The sequence below is a fragment of the Scomber scombrus genome, chromosome 8 (assembly GCF_963691925.1).
Source record: "Scomber scombrus chromosome 8, fScoSco1.1, whole genome shotgun sequence".
NCBI lineage: Eukaryota > Metazoa > Chordata > Actinopteri > Scombriformes > Scombridae > Scomber > Scomber scombrus.
The window spans coordinates 7,944,721-7,966,822 of NC_084977.1; the positions used below are offsets into that span (position 1 = coordinate 7,944,721).

At 42.3% G+C, this 22,102-nt stretch overlaps 4 protein-coding genes across 6 annotated transcripts in view; 1 reads left to right on the plus strand and 3 right to left on the minus strand.

The window, feature by feature from the left end:
- Positions 1–8,060, minus strand: part of wwc3 (WWC family member 3) — a 29,400-nt gene extending 21,340 nt beyond the window's left edge. Inside the window, exon 1 of the mRNA XM_062424455.1 lies at positions 7,677–8,060. Coding sequence (XP_062280439.1) covers positions 7,677–7,822 — 146 coding nt within the window. The 5' untranslated portion in view covers positions 7,823–8,060. The remainder of the gene's footprint in view (positions 1–7,676) is intronic.
- A 2,518-nt stretch (positions 8,061–10,578) lies between these two features.
- Positions 10,579–11,238, plus strand: LOC133985070 (putative claudin-24). The gene has a single exon (XM_062424628.1). It carries the CDS (start codon positions 10,579–10,581, stop codon positions 11,236–11,238), a length of 660 nt encoding a protein of 219 aa, XP_062280612.1.
- A 5,176-nt stretch (positions 11,239–16,414) lies between these two features.
- Positions 16,415–19,639, minus strand: cldn34a (claudin 34a). 2 transcript variants are annotated; one of them, XM_062424665.1, is made up of 2 exons: positions 19,556–19,639; positions 16,415–17,319 (listed from the first exon to the last, which is right to left on the minus strand). In XM_062424665.1, the coding sequence occupies exon 2, from the start codon at positions 17,241–17,243 to the stop codon at positions 16,491–16,493; it is 753 nt and encodes a 250-aa protein (XP_062280649.1). In that variant the 5' UTR covers positions 17,244–17,319; positions 19,556–19,639; the 3' UTR covers positions 16,415–16,490. The 2 variants fall into 2 exon arrangements, with proteins under 2 accessions (XP_062280649.1, XP_062280648.1); XM_062424664.1 differs by having other exon boundaries at positions 16,415–17,316; positions 19,556–19,625.
- A 161-nt stretch (positions 19,640–19,800) lies between these two features.
- shroom2a (shroom family member 2a) overlaps positions 19,801–22,102 on the minus strand; it is a 34,295-nt gene continuing 31,993 nt past the window's right edge. For both annotated transcript variants that reach the window (XM_062423773.1, XM_062423774.1), the window contains 2 exons: positions 21,529–21,801; positions 19,801–21,414 (listed from right to left, as the gene is read on the minus strand). In XM_062423773.1, the coding sequence (XP_062279757.1) occupies positions 21,142–21,414; positions 21,529–21,801 (546 nt within the window). In that variant the 3' untranslated portion in view covers positions 19,801–21,141. The remainder of the gene's footprint in view (positions 21,415–21,528; positions 21,802–22,102) is intronic.

Genomic DNA, 22,102 nt, shown 5'->3' on the forward strand with positions numbered 1-22,102 from the left:
TTCACAGAGCGGAGCAGCTCACTGATCGCTAGTGCATTCAAAGTTTATTAATATTAAACATATCGTGTGTCTAAATCACACCAAATTTGACACTGCGCTCCCTTGAGTCCCCAGCAAGACCCCCTCTAAATGTGGAGTTGATCAGATGAACAGTTCAAGAGATACGCAGAGGACAGACAGACAGACCGACAACTATTGGATAGATCACCATAAAATTTGGCAAAGACATTCATGTTCCCCTTTGGATATATTGTACAAACTTCAGTGATCCTTTAACGTTCCATCTTCTAAAATTTTCCATTTTTCGAATACTTTGGTTTATGAGAGTTCAGCTCAAAGCAACACTGTGCCAAACTGCAGCCTCACCTTTTCAAACCTCATGCCAAATCTAAACAGCAGAAATCAGGTTTAACTGGATGAAGTTCCAGAGCTAAAACAATTAACTGATTATTAGGGAACAATTTTGATAATAAAGGAATCATAAGAGTCAGCAGGAACTCAAAGCATTCCCTGGTTTCTCCAGTGTGAACATACACTGCTTATCTCGGTTTATGTCATAGTGAACTGCATAGCTTTGGTTTGTTCAGACAGAACAAGACATTCACAGACATCACCTCTGCTCTGTCAACTTGTGATGAACATTTTTGACTGTTTTCTTACTTTGTAGATCCAAAGATTAACTGAAAATGTAATGGAAAGAATATAAATACACATTTGTAAGGCATTAATGGGCTTAAAAATGAAAATAACACTGGTATGGTCAGTTAAGCTGCTCTGCCAGCAGTTAAATGGTTATTAATGGGCTTCAGTTTTGTTCTAAAATACAACACATTCTCCAGGATCCTCTTTCAATCTAAGAGGAAACAGAAAATGAGACAGATATCTGAAATAGAAAAAGAGAGACTGACAGAATGACAAGTATGTTCAGCTGTGGAGGAATGAAATGCGGCAGAGCCTGCTCGCGTCTCGCAACTTCTCAGCAAAATATATTTAGTTGTCAAAGACGTTTGCTAAATCTAGAATAATCTGTGCCATCCTGGGTAGTCCCAGAGGATATTTCTATCTGCAGCAGCCCCCCCCACCCCCGTTTTTTTTTTTTGCCTGGCGACGGGCCGCTGCATGGGAAAGGCATGTGAAACTGGAGTCTGGGCCTAGCGGACCTCGTCTGGTCTGGTCATCCCCGGCAGCTCCTCAGCCTTTGTTCCTCGGGTACAACAATGTGCAAATTAAGAAGTGTCAAACAGCTGACTCGGCATTACACCTAAAATAATATTCCTGTAACTCCAGAGAAGCTCATTAAAGACGACAGTGATACATCTGATATGTGTATCAAAATGCGAAAAGGAAATAGGAAGCAGTAAGACGGTGAATCCAGGACATATAATACATAGAAATACCTATAGACACAAAGATTTTCACACTTGGATTATATCCAGCTAATCATAACATTAGAAGGAGACAACAAATGTTTTTAGACATACATTTGTCATGGGCCAAAAGAGTTATTGCTCTGTCATGGAAAAAGGTCAGTAGGCTCAGTATGAGTCAATAGACGTCTGAATTATCTACGACTCTGCCCTTAGAAAAAAATCACATATGCTATCAGGTGTAATCAGCTACTCTTTCACAACATTTGGGGACCGTTCAACATCTAAATCCATCCAAGGTTTTTTTTTGCAACATCTGTACATTCATATAAGATCTACTTAAACTGACCTAATATGATCCTAAACCAATTTTTTTTCCTTTTTTGGAGGTGGGTTGGGGGTTGGATTGTGTGTACGAGTGGAGGATGTTGTGGTTAAATCTTCTGTTGCCGTACTGGATATTCTATTCATGTGTCCTGTATTCTTGTGCGTATGTGTATAGATGTACACATATACTGGTATGTGTTAAATTATTGTTAAAATCAATAGAGACATTGTTTGAAAACGCAGTTGAAGCCAAGAAGCCGGGGTTTTTTAATACTTTGCATTCGGGTTGCCATCCTTCATGGTGACCACAATGAGCACACTAACCACTCAAAGACTTGACAGCCACATGTTTCCAAGCTGCTAACAAACAATCAAAGGCGCTCCTGCCGCTGCCGCCTTTCATACGGTTCAGTCAGTTCATATTAAATTAAAAGGCATGTCGATGATTACTCCACCAACTGTGTTCATTTAGACAAGTTGTCACCGCAGCCTCATGAGGGCTTCCCAGAGGAGGAGTGCGCATAGGATGAATTTTTGACGCGGATGTTTAGCTGTGCAAAGGTTCACTGTACAAATAAACCCAACACTAATGTGATACAATACAAAGACTCAACCACAGTGGAGGACTGTTAGAGATCACAAAGAAATCACAATGACAAACCAACTGCGGAAAGTCCACGTCTTTTATCGTCTTCCCTGTAAACCAGCTGCCGAAATCTACAAATAAGAATCAAGGCACATGTGAACTGAAAAGCAATAAATGTGATGACACTGAGGCAGTGCTGTACATGGACACGAGGCGATAACATTAAATTCTGCATGTTCCCCCTTTTTTTATAACTCCAATAAATGCACCACAAATACCACCTGCTTTTATTCTCTCTTAGCTCATCTCTAGAGGGGGGGGGGGGGGACAGACACAGTCACTGAGTAAAAGGCCACAAGTGTTGTTGGTCTAAAAATTCCATTCTGTGTTAAAAAAGAAATGTGAAAACAACTTTGGGAGGAATGCCACTTATGTCCAGCCTCTCCGAGAGCCTGGTGCAGCATTTCAGAGCGAGGCCTGAAGCAGCTGACGGACAAACGGACACCCGCTTCTCCCATTATGTGTCGAATCTTATGGAAATAGGTCTCCTATAAGTAGACCGACATCTCTGTCTCTGTGCGCATTTAGACAGCGTCTGGACACATGGGGAAGGGCTCGTCTCACGGGGAGCGGAACAGAGCTGGGTCAACTGTGACAAAAGTAAAACTGTCACAACAGTTCTCAAGGCTGCGAGGACTGTCCTGCTTAAGAAATGTGGACTCTAAGCTATAATATTGACCACAATCATGAACTTAATGGTAGTGAGCATTTCGTCTCTCCAATAGAAGCTTTCTTGTGGGTTTCATTGGGCTGTATTAGGATTCAAAGTATTAAAATCTGATACTTGCTTGTCAAAAAGCAGATAGGACTGCCACTTCATCAAAAAGTACACAATATTTTGCTTTCTTAGCCAGAGTCAAAGAACAAAATCAATATCCTCCTTGTGTCTGTACGTTAGCTATGAAGCTACAGCCATTAGCGGGTTAGCTTAGCTTAGCATAAATACTGGAAATGAGGGGAAATAGCTAACTGGGCTTTGTTTCCTGTCACATTTAACATACCATTTGAGCAAGTGGTATCAATCTTGTCATATTTATTATGACATATGTCTTCAAGGGAAAAGTTAGGATTGTTGACAAAGGCTGAACATGAATAATAAATCTTTATATGTGCTTACAACATAACTGCTACATAGATGCCAGGTGTTAGCTGAATTCTAGAGTGAGCACTATCAACTACAACCTCATAAAAACCTGCTGAATAAGTAAGTTTGTCGTTACCCTTCACCTCCAACACAAACGTGGGTTTTTAAAGCTTGAGTGCAAAGTACAGAAACATACACACCAAACAAGCAGAGCCAGTGTTACTTGTAAACTACATTTTTCTTTCTTTTTGAATAAGTATTGTGCAAATATGTGGAAGGGGGAAAAAAACAACAATGGTGTCCCACAGCTCTACGCGAGTCCACTGAGTTTGGCATGTCCTGTTTAGGTAGCATTCTTCACAATATACACAAAAAACACAAGCAACCTACAGGTCTGAAGAAGGAAATTCAACACACACACACGCACGCACGCACACACACACACACACACACACACAAACACAAATACACACACACAAACACACACACACTCAAAGTTGTAGAAAATAGTGCAAAGTCATATTCAGGTGATTATTCAGTGTTGTGAATCACACTGATATGAATGGAGTCCGTTGGGGAACCTGGACAATGAGGCGTGGTGGTCTTATTGTAAGAGGCGGCCTGCTGGAGGAAAGAGGTTTGAACTTCCAGGACAAGGAGCGAGGTGAGAGCTGAAGACAAACACATTGTCCACCCATGAAAAAGAACACAGAAAACACATAGGGCAAAATGACACAGGATCAAGCGATGGCGTGTTCGCAACCTCCCCCCACAACCAAAAGACAAAAAAAGAGCCATCATAATGAAAACACTGGGGGAAGCAAAATAACAGCGGGGTTCAGCGCATGTGAATAACCTTTCGGTGCTGGAAACACAGCTCACCCTTTCCAGAATAATTGAATTTGGTGTGCTTTGTGACCAAGCATAAAGGCCTCCCTTTGCTGAGCGGCAGGCCGGCCATGGCTGTTGCATAACAGAGCTAATAAAGGAGGCCTACAGGGCCCTGGATGGAGAGGAGGAGGCAGACACGTGGGAACTGCCTCTGTTCTGCTGCTTTGTCTGGGGCCGCAAGCAAGCAGAGCCCCTGGGCATTAGTGTAGGCATGCCTGACATAACGCTCATTCCACAGTAACAAAAAAGCCCCACAGAAGTGCTCGGCTTATCGGCAGGAGCTGGCGGGGCCGCCCCCCTAGCCGCTCGAGGTATCCACTGTCCTTTTAAGACGTAATCATTGTCAGGGGGTGACGCTAATGAGTGCAGGGGATGTAAAAGGGTCTGCAAAGTGTTTACAGGCCGTCTCACAGACAGTACAGTAAGATGTGTGCCGACTGAGAGGTACTCCATCAAGTTTCCCAGTTATCTGCGCACTGCATTCACACATCAATCCAATTTTTCACTACATGCTGTCATCTAACCAAAACCGCCTCGTCCTGCCTCTCTGCTGCCTGCAAGACGTCCGCCGTGCCAGCAGGAACAAACTTGAACTTTGGCTGATACGCGGCTCCATTGCAGCACATCACGATCATCATTGACAATTATGTTTCAGCTCAATGGCTCTTGTGTTTTAGTGATTAAGCGATGATCCGCCGGCGACACGCCTCCCAGCAGCATGGCAGACCTGAGGCTCCCGAGCGTCAGACGACCCTCACCGGGAGCTGTTATATCAAAGGACGGTCGTACCTGCTCGGCGATGCCTCCCACAAGGTGTTACACTGAGTTTTTATTTCCTGAGCATCAGAAGTTGAGGGGGATCTCCTCAGGCCTGCGTTTGGCTTCAAACACAGATCATGTTATGCCAAAAACATGAAGGTTTCATTCTTGCCAAATAAGGTTTTCAGCCCCCTCTGAGTGTCACACTTGTCATGTCAGTCTCCAACACAAACTGACACAAATGACCAAGAAACACTTAAAACTGGTCTGGGAAATCTGGCTCGGTACGAACTTCATTTTTAACAACTAATCTTCATTATCTCCAAGGATGCAATTACGGATCATTATGATTTTTTTCTCAAGTGACTTTAGGATCTATAAAATTTCAAAAATGTACAAAAGTTTCCCATTATGTTCATCAAACTAGCTTGTTTTGTTTGACTAACCCCATAGATATTCAATTTAAACGTACATAAGTCAAAGAAAAGCAGCAAATCTTCATAATTGCGATGCTGGAACAAGAGAATGTTTGAAATGTTTGTGGTTATCTAGTCGCCACTTCATTTTTGGTCGATCAACCTATCTGTGAGTCGACTAATCATTTCAGCCCTACTTATCCAACTGATGCTAGTATCAGTCAAAGCTGACTAAGCTCCCATTACGCTGACAGATCCCTGCACCTGACCGCACTGGGTTCATTCTTCTGATTCCCCGCCACACAACGTCAGGAATCCGATCACAATCGCTTTGTTTCGAAATCTGGGACGTGGTCTCATGTAGCAGTGCGTCACACTCGGTTAAAGCCTGTAACTCATGATGATGATGGCCTACGATAACATGCGGTTGATACCAGACAACCATCCTCAAACTATCAGCCTTTGATTTTTTCGTTGTAGAGCAGCTGCCGCACGTAAAAAAGGGAAGACCGCAAACACATCATGCTCAAGTGGCATGCAAACAGAGCGTTTATCCGCAGCCGTGAAGAGAGCAGCAACGACGACTGAAGAGCTGACACCTTTTTGTATCTGTTGCACGTTAGCATAAAGTCAACTTTAGTGCTGCACGGTGACGTGATTTATTGGAAAGTCAGTATCAGGTGGTGACAGAAGAGATTCCTCTGGTCGAGATAACCTATAAATCACTGAGCAGCACCGGAACGAATGCAGAAAACATTCTTTAGTCATGCAAACGTAAAGAAAAGGAAGAAAACAAACAGAAGCCAGTGTCCACCCCCCTCTCTCAAACGCTGACGACTTGAAGATCTTTTGGAATGGCTATCAGCTTCACATAACAATGGTTAATCAACTTGCAGGGAGGAGGAGGTGGGGTGGGCTTCAAGGAAATCAGGTTTTTTCTTATCTAGATTACATACAGCTACTACATTCCCACTGCTGAAATCAGCTGCAAGAAATCTGGTTTAAATGTTTGCTGGAGAAGAGGATAATCAAAGTTCCACACACACACACACACACACAGAGAAAGAGAGACATTTAAATTGGACTCTGTGAAGCATTGTGACTTTCTTGCTTTTTCCCTCATAGCACAGCAGAGTCAAACACTCGCTATAATTCCCAGTAATCTCACAAAGTCTGCCGTGAATGCCTGATCGAGCCTGTTTCTGGGCTGGTGAAATCCCAGTCCCCACAAAAGCACATCCTTGCAGCTTTCCCAGTGGCCCAACTAGCATTCCTCACATACTTTCACAAAGATTTCTGGGAGTTGAAGTTTAAAGCTCTGGCCGTGTGCTTGTGCTCCATTCTCAAATCTAGTGACACACACATACACACACACACACACACACACACAGTTAAAGAGTGTTTTTTGGACTGAAATGCAGAATTATCGAGAGGAGACTTCAGAGCTAGGTCTTGACACACTGGTCTGAAGGAGGTGTTTTTTTTGTTTTTTTATGAAAAGGAAAGGGGGGGCTGGATAACAATAGCTCTCTGTGTTAGGTGTGTGAACCAGGAATGTTTAAGGTCAGTGGAAGTCATAAATCTACTGAGTTTACTGATGAGTCTGAATGATTGAGGTTTGACACAGACATCAAGTTTCAAGATCATCAAGAGACAGATAGCCTAAGTACAAACTCAGGTGAGCAGGACTCATACATGTACAGTAGCATGAGTGGGTTTGCTGTTTGCTGATACCCAACTCCTGTGAAACATAACAAAGCAAGGAAAGGCTTGATCTGCTGTCTAACCCAGTCAGACAACAGAGACACACTGGTAAAGCATTAGAGAGGAGAAGCAGCTGCACGGTAGGTGACCATGGGCGTTACATCCCGTGTTTGCATGGGGACTTCTTCAAGATGTGGGGAGGCCGACTGCTGACAAATCTCAGCTGATCCATGGGTCGTAGCTACATTGGATCACATTAAAGGGAATGGAGGGAAATATACTGTCCTGCCCCCCCCCCCACAAAAAACAAAACACAACTGCCTTCCCTCTGTCGCCCCCCTCCCTACTTCCCTCCCTCCCTCTCTCCGGCCGCCCTGGCATCTCCTCCTGTAAATGAAGGCTGTTTGTTAGGAGGACTTGTTGGATTAATCTTACTTTGTGTGACTGTGTGTAATCCCAACACTCCCAGGCCTTTAGCATACCTATCTCTGGGGTCAATCCATGAAGTTTGCCGGGTGTTGTGGTCGATAAAAAACACTCTGCCATCGAAATCCCGGGCTTCCTCCCAGCCCGCGGGCAGCGGCAGCTCCGAGCTCTCTCTCCGCTTAGCGCCGCTGACCCACGGCATAGCGTCGGGATGGTGAGAGGGCTGAAGCCCCCCCTGCCCTGCTTTTTTATCCCCCCGAAAAGTCGGTCTTCACTGCATTACAACCAACTCTACCTCGACGCACTTGTCGGCGCAAAACAATGGAGACGTAAATACAAAACTTTCCACCGAAGTTGTCCGTCGGAGATAAAAAAAAAAAAAAAAGTCCCGCTGGAGGTACATCCACGTTTCTTCACACGACTCCCCCCCCAAAAAAACACCGCCGCCGCCGCCACCGCCGCGCTCTCACGGTCCTCGGTCCTCCATGTTCGCCTCCTCCACCATATTTCATTCCTCCGTGTCCATATTCGGGAAGAGCGGATTTGCATAAACGGGTCGGACGTACGACTGAGCGAGTTCCTCTGTCCAATAGGGGAACTTCAGTGCTGAACACTTTCATTAAAGATCATTATCTGTGGAGAAGAAGAAAAAAACATCGATACTAGCGTTTATGTAAAGTTTATTTACATTAACTTTAACTCAATCAGAAACAGAGGGATTATAAAAAGACAGCGGGACAAAACTGTTCATTTCTATTTAACCTGCATGACATAACGGGCCGGTACCTTCATATAGCCTAATAAATTATTATTTTCATTAACTCAAAAAAAGGGGACATGACTGAAGTGGGTCAGTATCCTAGTTTAAAGAAGTTTAATTTAATTTAAATGTACTGACAACATCAGGAAAGCAGCGACAGTGCGGTTTGTTGTTGACTTCAGGTAGTGTGAGTGATGCAGCAGCGCCATCTGCTGTCCCCTACACACTCTGCAGTAGTTTACACTGTAATGTATTATATAGGCTGTTTTTAAAGTGGGGGGCTATTGATGTGTCCATTGGAGGATTACAGGGGGTCCCCAGCAAAAAGGAGAATAATCTTTGTCATTATAATTCCATCCATAACACAACCAATTACTGTCTATAGGAAAATGTCCACACCTACCAGCTGCAGGAGCAATGTATTACAGCGAGTGCAACAGTATAAAAGTTCAGGGGTCACAGCCATTGTACTCTCTGTGATTTCCCCATGGCCACTAAAAAAAGTACACGATAAGACCAGATATAAGAAAATTATTATCAGATAATAAACTAACTCAATGTTGATAACATACACAACATATACTTAGTGTGTGTGTGTTGTGGGAGAGAGAGGCAGTTTTGCTGACATTTTAGGTACTGTAGGGTATTTGTCGACCCCTATGTGTGTCTACAAGGAACTGCAATAACACTAATAAAACATTTCCTCATACTTTTCTTCCAGTTGATGGTGCAGTGACTGAAATACAGTGTGACATGAAAATCAAGTGGAATTTCCAGCGAGGGGGGGATTCTGTTGACAAACTGGTTGGATTATCACAAGTATTTTCTTCATACCTGTTTCCTTGAGGAAATGTTCCTCATAAGAGACTGTGAGAGGAAATACAGGCTCAGCAGGAGATGTGATAAAAAGTGATTCCTGTGCATCAGACAAGTGCACTCCTGCTGCAGTCTGACAGTCAGGGCAGTCAGCTGAGCATTTTGTTCTCCACAGAAGGAGGAGTTTAGCAGGCCGGGGATCTTATCTGTGCGTTTTTGTCTTCGTGTTTGCTCGTGGTGTGTACAGCTGTGTGTGTGTGTGTGTGTGTGTGTGTGTGTGTGTGTGTGTGTGTGTGTGTGTGTGTGTGTGTGTGTGTGTGTGTGTGTGTGTGTGTGTGTGTGGCTGGGAAACATTTTCTCGCATCACAGCTTTGATCTATACCCTCCTACAATGATTTCCCACAGGCTGTGTAGTGTTCATATGAGAGGACACAATAAACTGCACTGTTGTTTCATTTTCAGTCACATGCAACAAAAAGCGGGAGTGTGAGAACAACGATCCCAAACTGATGAACATAATTGGTTATATCGGCTGCTGTGATCATCAATCAATCTTTCTATCCATGGAGCACATTTAATTTGCTTGTGTAATGATATTACATGGATAATAAATTAATGAACTTGAAGGCACTGGTTGTAAACGATGTCCTGTAGAAGACACATGATACACTGATAATAGTGTCTTTATGAATGTATTCATTTTCTATAAGTTTACAGAATGGACAATTTTGAAGGAAGTTTAAATATGTTTGTATGAAGTTTTAATCACAGAATAAAAACAAAATTAATAAAGCATCTCTGCTCAAGAGAAGAGCTTATCTCTGTCTGCTCTGTTTGGTCTGTCTGTCTTGTGTTTGCCAATTTTAATTGCTTATTTGGACACTAAAATTGCTATCTCTCCATGAGAACACACAGGATGCAATAAATGGACATCAGGAGGTTTTTTTCCTATAAATGAAGCTGCTGTCTACGTCTAAGTGTGTCCCCTGTGGCCGGCTGAGGCAGAGAAAAATAAAGCATTTGACAATGATCTTGTGGAAGCTTGGCTATCTCCGACTCTGCCCTTGCTGCCCATTGGCACAGCAGCCGGAGCAGGAGGACCACAAAGGGGAGGGCCGAACGGGGCCCCCCTCTCCTCCCCGCAGCAGAAGATGTGTGCTCCTCTGAGTGGGAACTGTTTGTGAAAGAGCAGCGAGTCCAGAGCCCAAGCGGTCAACTCTAATTATCAGGTGTTGTGAGCTGCTTCTGTCCCAAGTGGACACTGCAGGTCTCTCCATCTTAAGTGCAGCCGGAGAAGAACTCTTGTGGCTCTGTCAAGCGTAGGGGTCAAAGAGAGAGAAAGAGAGAGAGAGAGAGAGAGAGAGAGAGAGAGAGAGAGAAAGATGGACACATGCGCCTGCGCTTTGGAGCTGCTGGGGATGCTGTTGTATGTCGGAGCGTGGCTGTGCGCTTTAGCCACCACTATCTTACCACAGTGGCTGACCATGTCCACTGCGCTGCTGCCAATAGAGAGTTACGAGCTGGGTCTGTGGGAGACATGCGTGGTGCAGGATGTCGGGGGTATGGAGTGCAGATCGTATGACAGCCTGCTGGGCCTTTCCAGTGACCTCAAGCTGGCTCGCATCCTCATGTGTGCCTCCCTCGCTGTGGGCTTGCTGGGAATCCTGGTGACTATACCTGGACTTCACCTGATCAACAGCTGTAGAGGGAACAGAGGCAAACGAACCAAGAGGTCTTTAACCACCATGGGAGGGGTGCTGGGAATGGTCTCCGGAGTGCTGTGTCTGATCCCCGTTTCCTACATGGCCCATTTAGCCGTGATACATTTCTTTGACGATAAAGTACCTGAGGTGGTGCCACGATGGGAGTTTGGAGATGCCTTGTTCTGCGGCTGGGCAGGAGGATTTCTGCTCGTAGTGGCCGGGTTGATCCTGGTCACCTCTTGCTTATGTTCACAAGAGGAACCTCAGCCTGCGATGCAGCGGAGGTACCAGGTGATGAGTACTGATGCTTCCCTCAAGAAGCGGTCGGAGTACGTTTAAGGAGCCGAAACCATGAAAAAGTAACGCATATAGAGATCGACAGCACAACACAATCACATGTAGAGCTGCACCTCAAACTGCTTTTAAAACAATGTCAGTAACTGGTTGTATATCAAAGTCGACATTCTGTATAAAGGTGGCTTCATCGCTTGTGGAAAAAAAGATCTGTTTGTATAACTGAACCAATCAATGAATCAAAATGCAACAGTACATTTGAAGAGAATTTGCTGTTATCAGTTAAATGAATATTTTTTTGAAGATATATTTTATAAATGCTTTATATTCTTTATTCCGGGATTAAGGACTTCAGGATCTTTTTCTCTTATCAATATATATATATATTAAAGTTTCATAAAGTCTGTTTTCATGACACTTTAGCTTTTAAAATGCTGTGATTGTACATTATACTGAGTACTAAAAACATAGAGATGACCTCCTGAAGCAGAAATGATTATGTGCCTGCTTATTTTTGCTTATGTGCTGCATTGTGTTGAACATTCAGATGATTCACATAAAGAACTATATTGAATTTCTTTTGAAAAGTTGTCTCTTGTCAGTTTATTGCACTGCACTGATTGAGCCAGATAATCGTCTGCATTTGGAATATGCTGAATATGTTAAGTAATGTTCAGAGGACCAGTATTAAACACCAACTACATCTGTCTCCAGTTAGGTCAGAGATGGAAACATGACTGCTCTTTTGGCCATTCATCATCTGGTCGTCCATTAGTCACATAAACCTGCAACCTATTTTAGTCTGAAGCGGTCCACACAGTCGCCCTCTTACCAGACGACAAGCTGAGCAGTGAAGGGGTGTTGGAGGAGGAGAAGGAGGAAAGGGGGGGGGGTTTGAAACTGAAAACAGCCGTCTTGGTTCGTCAGGTGTGTCTGCGGCGGTGGAAACACAGCTTGAGACTAATTCCATCAGATTTCCTGGTCACTCGCTGAGCTAAGCTGTGTTTAATGAATGCTTTAATGGCCAGTGTGGACTGGGAAGAATGTAGAACAGGTTGCCCTCGCGGCTCCTGCTTTGACATAATTACACAAATTTGTCAAGGTTAAAGGCCACCGTCGCCGCCGCCGTTGCTCTCTTCACTCCAAAATGTCTGTCTCTATCATTTACATACATACAGGTAAAGTTACACAGATGTGTGAGGATTCTATGGTGCTTTTTGTGTAGTCAGCTCTTATAGGATGAAGTTAATGAGAGATAATGAAGTATGCCTGAGGGGCCTAAGACATGACAGACTTCACTTTTGAGGATGAAAAAGAAGCTAACAGTGGTTCTGTCAGGCCTCGTAGAGCCAAGGAGCAGGGAGCAGGATTGAGAGGCACCCTCCAATCTTTTGATGCCATGCAAGCTACAGGGAGGGCCTGGTGTCTCCCAGTGTGAGGGCAGCTATCAGCAGGGAGGCAGTGAAAACAACAGAGATGTTCCTTTTGATTATCGTAGAGGCTTCGAGGGCTGCAGGGCCGGGCAGTGCAGCTACAGGCTACACACAAAGGAAATGGTCTTCTCATGAATTACTTTTAAATACATCCGACGGCAAACAAACAAAACTGCCCCAGAGGAGGTTGATAAGGTAAACACTCAAAATATTTCTTCGACATTTTGCTCAAATTATTTATCTTAAGAGATGACTGACTGGAACATGACCCTCAATTCTGATGGTTCAGATGTTGATAGAGATAATCCAGACCTGAGTTAGAACTCTGATAAAATATGATAGTCAGTGCAGCAGGTTGGATATTGCAGTTTTGTGAAATCCACAGCTCAACACATCCATAAAGGAATTTAAACAAGCTTGATAATGTTTCAACGCCCTCGCAATTCACATTTCCCCCTTAACTGTTTATGAGTAATAGAGTAATCTCTCGATAAGATACATGCTCTGAAAACTTTTACTTGTAAAATGTAAAGCTGCAGCAATAACCTGCCAGTACAGTCACTGATTGACAGTTTTCGAGCTAGGCTACATATAAGATCAGGATGGTTTCAATTGACAGCGACGGAAGAAGTATTCATGTGCTTTCTGTCCTGCATTCAAAATAATGCTTCAGTCAGAGTATAGATGTTTTATCATTATTATCATCATATAATGTACTTAACATAGTAAAAGTAAAAGTTTCATTCTTCAGAAAAAAATGTTGATACTGATGCAACAATGCAAGGTAGCAGCATTTTACTATTGAAGCTGGTTGAGTTAGGTATACAGAATATAATAAACAGTTTATCTCAGTGGTGTCTAACCTAGGGGATGAGCCCTGCCAAAGGGTCACAAGATAAATAGGCCACATACAGCCCGATTTGATCTTAAATGGGCCGGAAAAGTAAAACCATTGCATAATTGCTATAAATGACATATAATATATATGTAATATAACTTTACTATAATAAACCATCTATTTACAAAACAGTCTGAGATGTCTTCAAAAAATGAGTGCAATTTCAACAACATTATGTGTTTTTTTCAGATTATTTTGCACAGAAGCTGCTGATTGACAATATTTTGAACAATATTCAATATATGAATGGTTTAAATATGACCAATATGTATTCTGCTCAGGGGGGGAAAAAACTTCTGAAGCAGTGAAGCAGAATTGTACATGAAATGGGCTCCGCACAGTTTAACTTGCTCCTGAAACCTGGCATCATACTTTGCAAAGTTATCCAGTGGGCCAGATTAGACCCGTGGGGGGCCGGTTCTGGCCCGAGGGCCGTATGTTTGACAGCCCTGATTAACGAAGTTGGAAAGAAGAAAAAACAACATTCTGATCATTTTACCTCTGTATTCCTTAAACAGTTAATTCAATGAATCTGTTAAATGACACTTTCTGACCTGTGGGACACTTTAGCCTCTGTAACTTTGATTCATTTATACTTATTCTGGCTCTTTTGTTGTAAATTTGCCATTCAAATGAAGGGTAAACCAAAGTAACCTTTATATTTTGGTTATTTGGGTATTTATAGTATTTGGGTATGAAGCACACGATAGAAATACTCTAGTAGAGGTACCTCAAAAGTAACGTTCAACCACTGTCTTCTGATGGAGTACTGTCTGTTATAACTTTTATCTGATGTTGATCACTGGGAATAGCAAAAATCTGAGAGGAAGTTCATCTGCCTACAGTTTTAAATACACAGCAAATAAACCCTGCTGTTGGCTTTTCCAGTTTTTACACATTACTGGTGACCTTTCTGTCTAAAAACCTTCACCCCTCCATTATAGCTGATAAAAAAGATGACTTAGCATAACAGATTAGATAAAACATAGCCAGCTCAGGGTGTTATGACAGGCTTATCTGCGGAGGGGAATGTACAAATGTAGTGGGAGGGAATTATAGACAAAGAGGAGGGTATGCAAGATGAATGAATTCTCCCAAATTTTCTTATCTGGAGGAATGTTTCTGCATAATATTTAGTTATACTCAATCAGATTACTGGCACCAAAAATGCAATTTTTGTTTGTCTGCGATACACCTCACCGCCCCCCTGAAGTGGTCAGAGCAGGTCTACCATTCATCCACTTGTGGGACTTGTGTTTTTGACAGAGAGCTGTGCTCGGCTGAAGAGGGTCTTTTGTTCTATTGCAGCTAGCCGCCTCCAGAGAGGTGCAGTGTGTGTGTGTGTGTGTGTGTGTGTGTGTGTGTGTGTGTGTGTGTGTGTGTGTGTGTGTGTGTGTGTGTGTGTGTGTGTGTGTGTGTGCATGCATGTGCGTATGACTTCCCTGGCAACAATCACTACTGTGAAACGGCCCCCTCTTCATACTCACATGCCTGCTCTCGTCAGCCTCCTACCCAGGTCACATGAGCAGGGCCCCCAGTCCAACCTGACCTGCTCAGATCCCTCCTCACATGAGGCCTGTCGGGAGCCCACACCTTGACATGTCACATCACCTCCCACCAGCTTGTGTGGCGATTATGCTGATGAGTCACTACAAGATGGCTCAGGTCTCTTTTCAGACTGCTCTGTTGGGGAGATATAAATACTGGGAAGATAAAGTTTATGATAGTATAACATCTAACAGCAGACATCTGTTCCTGGACTCTAACAGCTTCAGTTCGCTGTACAGTAACTGTGCTCACTTCACAGGAGCAATAAAGTTCAAATAGAATGTGGCTGGCATGCTGTTATCTCTAAATTAAATTAAATTAAGATTATGACTGCAAGGACATATTGCAATCCATAATATGATTGACTATAGTCAACACTTTTTATATCAACAGTGAATCACATGATCGCTTGTATCCTCATACTGGACCCACAGAGAATAATCACCACACTGACACTTACAGCATATATACTTCAGCTCCAGTCACAGATTTGGTTGAAAGTTAAAGTGTACTGACACAAACTCACTGTAAGTTAGCTCCCCAGCTCTGTCAGAACTTGATTAAAGGTCAAAAGGAGATTGAACATTGGACTTACATTTGTCAATTGACAATACTCCAAATCTAATGTTGTTTCATACTGGCTGGAACTATAAAATTAACAACTGTTGGCTCACAAGTTCAACATACTGCATGTCAACTACTCTTCTTGGAATAATAGTACATGTCTAATATGTTTTCTCACCTAATTAAAAAACTCAAAATTTAATCTATTCCTTTTTCCTCATTGAAATTGAGACACACTAGAATTTATGAATATTACAATATTGTTCATTTAAAAAATTTAACTATTGGACACAAAATGTCTCGTAACTCACTGTGAAGTTTATTCCCAATGTTTGCGCACTAAATCTTGCTCACTGGCCCACCACTTAAACTTAGATTTAAAGTTCTTAAACTTATATTTGACTTAAATAAATGAAGCAGGGGTCTTCATTTGTGCTCTAACTGCAGGTGTAAACTCTCCAAAGCAGTTTTATGTACCATTCATGCTTTTGGGGGGGCATATCAGGGTTTTAATATCACACTCAATCAATGCTTTTTCAAATGTGAGTAACTCTATTTAATAAGAATCCTCACGTGTTTTTCAAGCACTAGCAGTTTCGATCAATTTTTATTTTTCATCTTGTGATCCAGTGACAATGAATTCTCGATTGTTATATTACTGTTGTCATTTCATGTGGCATTGTGGATTAATGTACAACTCATGATGTATCTCATAATATTGCATGATGGCCAGTGCTCTGCCGAATAATGTCAAAAGACAACAACAAAAGGTGCCGAGTGAAGTCACTTTCCTGAAGATGGAAATGATGAAAAGTCCCTTAATCCCCTTAATTAATAGAAGTTCTGTTTTGCCATCATGACACTTCCTCAGTTTGAAAGCCAGGATTATCGATGCCCTGGTTTCCATTTGGCAACTCAGATTTCTGTGATAGCGTCGTCTCTGTCCAGGTACCGTTGAGTAGGTCCCTAGTGTCTCTGGGGGCCTCTGAGCTCAGGGTCTGCCAGACGTACTGGTAGCAGAGGAAAACCAGCCCACAGATGAGCATCATGATGGAGGCAAGCATGCCAACTCCGATGGCTGTGCCCACCTGCTGACTGGCGGGAGCTTCGGGGAGGTAGAACTCTGGAGGAAAGTCTATGGTGCTGTTGTTCAGCACAGAACTCATGTTCCAACCCAGTGGCACCAAGCATAGCACAGCTGTGAACACATACAGGGTCCCTGCCAGCACGAAGGCCAGCCGGATATTCCTGCGATCCTCCACAGAGAAGTAGACTATCCTCATGGCCAATGCAGCGCTGATGTTCCCTGCCAGGCCGCAGATCACCGCCAGCAGCATCAGCACCTGAGCCACAGAGATCTCTGCTGGAACAAAGGTGTCCGAGATGCTGATCCACTGACAGTTCTCAAATTTGGGAAGGGTGTGGCTGTAGAAACACACCCTCCAGATACCCACCCAGGCCACACCTGAGCTGATGACTGACTTGTCTGTCACATACCACAGACGCCACTCGTTCATGCCGTTTGTGGTCATGATGAGGATCCATGCCAGAAATCCTACCATCAGGCCCAGGAATTGGCAGTGAGCTGTGTTAGCCAGGTAGATCATCCTGCCCCGTGTGACCGCTAATGCTCTGAAAGACGGATCTCTGAGTCACACGTTGAGTACACATCCATCACTCCTGCTGAATACAAACATATCCAGTTGTGTTACATGGACTCAAACTCATTTATATTCTGGTATTATGCTCAGATCTGTAAACACGGTGATCACAATACACTGAGGAAAACCCGTCAGTGGAGTGGTCGGGTTTGTGCCAAAGGTATGCTGGGATTCACCTCAGAAATGAAACCTTTAAAGGGTCAGTTCACCCAAATTAATTTTTAAAAATTACACATCTAAATTAAAGGGTCAATATACAACATTCAGCCTCACTGGATGGCAGGTAACAGCTATTTGCAATGTAAATATACAGTGGAGTAAGGCGACCTGCATGTTGGTGCATGCGAGTCCCTCCCTGTCCTCCACATCTGTTTCCAAAGTGGCCAATGTATTGCAAACTTTCTCAAATTACAGCTGAACTGTACAATAAAATATTCTGAAAACATTTAAAGGTAAGAAATACGTAATGCAGACAAAGAGAATTTGACCTTTTTTTCCTCACAACTTTGGTAACACATTAAACTCCAACATTTCCTCACATTTGTCACGTAAACAACGTAACAAATGACGTGCACATTTGTCTTTGTCTGAGTTGCTAGTGCTTCAGTGGGACACCTAGTGGTTGAATGTCATGTATTGCAACTTAAAATACTATTCTTTATTATTTTTCTTAACACATTTGTTTTTTCTTTTCATCTTCTCAATCACATTTTCACATCAGTTTTAAGAGTAACTGTAACTGTATTATCTTTGCATTATTGTTATTTCAAATCTTTACTCAAATGACAAAATAAAAAAACTCAATTAGGTTCTTTAATCAGTTGAGATTTCTGTCTCCAATCCAGTTCTTTTGTGATGTTCAGTAAGAACAATATGAAACTTCCCAGCTACATCTCTTTTGGTAAACAGTGTCATGATTAGGTTTGATAATCCACAGACCTCACCGTCAAACAGGTTTCATTGGATAACCATTCTATTTAAGAAATGTCTGAACTTGAACTGACCCATCAAGGAGTATTTACTGCAGCAGCAGGAAGATAAATGAGTGAATTAAACGCTGACTGTGTTGTAAACAGAGACATGAAATCAACACATCTAAACTGTTGGTTAATGTGCAGCATCTATTTTTTGAAAGGAGGTAACAAGCCTTTTTCACAGACGACATTTTAGCATGTCACGGTAGGAAAAGCACAGGTATAAATAATAAACTTAATGATGGCTGAAATCCATGTAGCTGCTTCAGTTTCAGGGTCCTGGTGTTACACATGCTGGCTCACTTACTGGGACACTTGAATACAACAGAGACCTCGTTCATGTTATTAGTAACATCTCTGCTTTTAAAATGTCCTCTGTGAAACACTAACCAGCATATATATTAATATGCAGCACCAGTCAAATATTTGGACACACTTTCTCATTAAAGACAAACAAGAAGGAGTGGCCAAACTTTCGACTCTTACTGTACATTTGTTGTGACGTATACTTACGTTTCTACAATAACAATGGAAAAGGATTATTATACTCTGAGTGCATGTACATTTTGAAATACTAAAAATGATAAACAAATCAAGTTTTAGTGGTACAGTATTATTGTGTCTGTGTTTCCTTACTATCTTTTTTACTGCCATTATAACAATTAGCCTTTCTTTTCAATGTAAGCGGTACACAAACTGTAAGAATCTTCACCTAGACTAACACAAAGATAGATACTTTTATCTATAAGGGATATTGTTCATCCTTAAGCGAAATTACATTACAACAATTAATATCCTGTTTGTTACAGTGGGAGAGGAATTCGGACGACATAAACCAACAGTAAAAGATGACATTTAAATGTGTTGGGGGTTTTTCAGTTGTTTTTTAAATTTATTTACAGGATTCTGCTTATAAGTCTCTAATTTTCTTTCACTTTTCTTCACTCTTTTATCTCTTTGTTACATAAGGTAGTCAGACATCATAGGCCGAGTGCTTCTCACAAATGACCTATTGTTCACAGTATACACCTATAAATCATTATGGTGAAGAATTGCCTCGTGAAATTTTGGAATATACATCAAGACTGTTCAAGATGAAGTTCAATTGTTCATCAGTTACATTGAAAAATAGAATAAAATTGCATTGAAAGCTTGTTTTTTCAGTAGCTGCAGGTACATGTGCAGGTCAGTTTGAGTGTTGCTGTGGTTAATGATTGTCTGATTAAATATTTCCAGGTAGAGGAAATAAAGCAACCACTGATACATTTTATCCTTTTTACTCACCTTGACGATGAACTTCAGTTTTGTTTTTCCTCGGTATAAACAGAATACTTCCACACATGCTGAAAAACTCTGGCGATAGTCCGCATTTTGCTTCAGTTATACGACACAATGTCTGGCTGTAAAGATGGTCATGTCAAAGTCTTTACCTGCCGCATTATCAGTAGAGAGGAAGGTGTGGTGGAGTTAATGAGTGACATCGGACAACAAGCTGATCGACAGCAGGAAATCAATTGGACACCACTGGCTGGATTCAGCAGACTCTTTATTTGATATAAAGTAGCACAGCTGATAAAGTGTTAAGAGTCAGGCTGTAGCAGTGCATGAAGCGTGTAAAACTGTAACATACTCGAATGTGCAGAATAAACATTTACATTCGGGAGACAGATTTAATCCCTAAAGTCTGAAATTTAGAGTGACGTTCAAGCTGGTCAAAATGCTTTGGAATGATTTTAATTCCATTTTTTTTTGGTTGCAAAATGATCAACCTGAACAATTTTTTTTAGTGTTGAAATTAAACTAGAAGTCAAGTAACGACTGTGGTAACTATGCATTCAACATCTTCACCGTGAGTAACAATACACAGTGAAGTAATAAGACCCCTATACGAAAAAACCCAAAACAACAGCACTTGGTCAACTTATATGTGGCCACGTCATAATCTAAATAAGATGATCTGAATGTGAGTGGATAAAACAGAACAGCACTTGCAAAAGTGGATAAAATACCGGGCAGTGTTTGCAGTGACATGGGGTGACTCCCAGGCACTTCAAATGTGAATTTCACTTGAGCCCAAAGTCTGAATGTGAAGTGCTTCTTCTGTGTAGAGAAGTTGAACAAGTGCTCTTTAAAAACGACCAGAATCTGCACACTTTCTACAGCCTTCCAACTTCACCTCACATTTATCACAGTTCATTTTAATGCAGAAGAAAAAAAAAAAGCTTCTTCAGTGATAAAAGCAGGGGGCACATATGTCTTTATAAAAGGCCACTAGTTTATACATTAATGTTAACCAAAACCTCACGTTTGTTGAAATATTTGGCCAGATTTTCAAATGATGTGAAACGTGAACAGGATTTCAGAGTGTGAATTTAAAAAAAAATTAAAACATGATAAATACTCCTAGTTGCTCAGCGTGTTAACACACACCAGGTAGCATGGCAGCTCAAAATCAGTTGAAGATAAAATACTGTCCCCTCCTGCATGGATTCAAACGGCTACAATAAATTACTAAAAAAACATTAAAATAAAAACAAATCAAAAAATGGCATTAAAGACTTTAGATACAGTGGTTGTTTGATGCCAGGAAAAGCAGCATCTCTCACAGAGGAGATACTTCTGGATGCTGTCAGTCCGGTGTAGAAGGTGTGAAGTAGTAGGACGTGCTTGGCTCTATGTGTGACGCTGAAATGAAAAATGACAGAAAATGCAGCAGTCTTCATGGATCCAAACAGGCTGTTTGTCACTGTAATTTCTCATCTCTGTCTCCCTCTGCTGGACATAGCGCTCAACTGCAACTAGTACAATAACTAGCCTTTTATCATTCAAGAGTTTGGGGCTGTTTCAACCACAAACAGGGTTCAGCTTCTTCAAAAGGACAACCTTTGTTCTATCGGCAGACTGTCCATCAGACACTTGAGCTGCTCCTCGCCCAGTTTGATTTTGTCCTCGAGCTTGCGTTGCTCGATGATGAGCGCAGACTTCATCTTGACAAAGTGCTCGTAGTCTGTAAGGCTGTCCTCCTGCAGGTAGCTGGCAAGGATGTCGAAAACCACACGCTCCCGGCGGTCCAGGTTCTCCTTCAGCTCCTTTGCATCTTCGTGCTGTCGGATCAGCAACTTCCTCTTCTCGATCAATGTACGCTGAAGAGGAAAAAAAACAAAAAGAAACAGGATTTGAGAATATGCATGTTTTCTCTGCTGGAATGAGGAATCATTAAAGAAGCATTTACTATCTGAGACGTTTACTTTACTAACCCTCTCCTCAGGAGTAGCATCTTCCTCCAGACTGTTGAGGGCGTTCTCCACTCTGGCCAGGCGGCCTGACAGGGACAGTAGCAGGCTTACAATCTTGTCCAGGTCCCCCACAAACATCCTGAACTTATCCAGCTCGTTGGGTTTGCAGACCTTCTGGACTTGGGCCTCCACCTCGTCTCCCAGAGCGTTGTTGTCCAGGACATCCTCCTGAAGACTCTCCCTGGCTTCTCGCAACACCTGGAGCTTCTTGGTAAGGCTGTCGATCAGCTCTTGCTGCGGATGAAAATGAAAATATAATCAGTTTTATGAAGGGGAAGACGTTAATCTCGATAAACAGATTCTGCATATAAATGAAGAATCTGTGGACAAAGGTTTCTGTTTCTGCGATTTCTAGAGGAACATGCCGGTAAGCAGTCCATGTAGGGAGCGAAATAGGTGGAAAGCACTGGCTGAAATACTGTCAGGGCCTAAAGCACCAACACTGGACTGTGATCCTATACAAAGGTTTTTTTTCTGCTGCTTTTAGTTTTCTTTCGAGAATGAATACCTCCTGGTTTTGGTATCATATGAATCT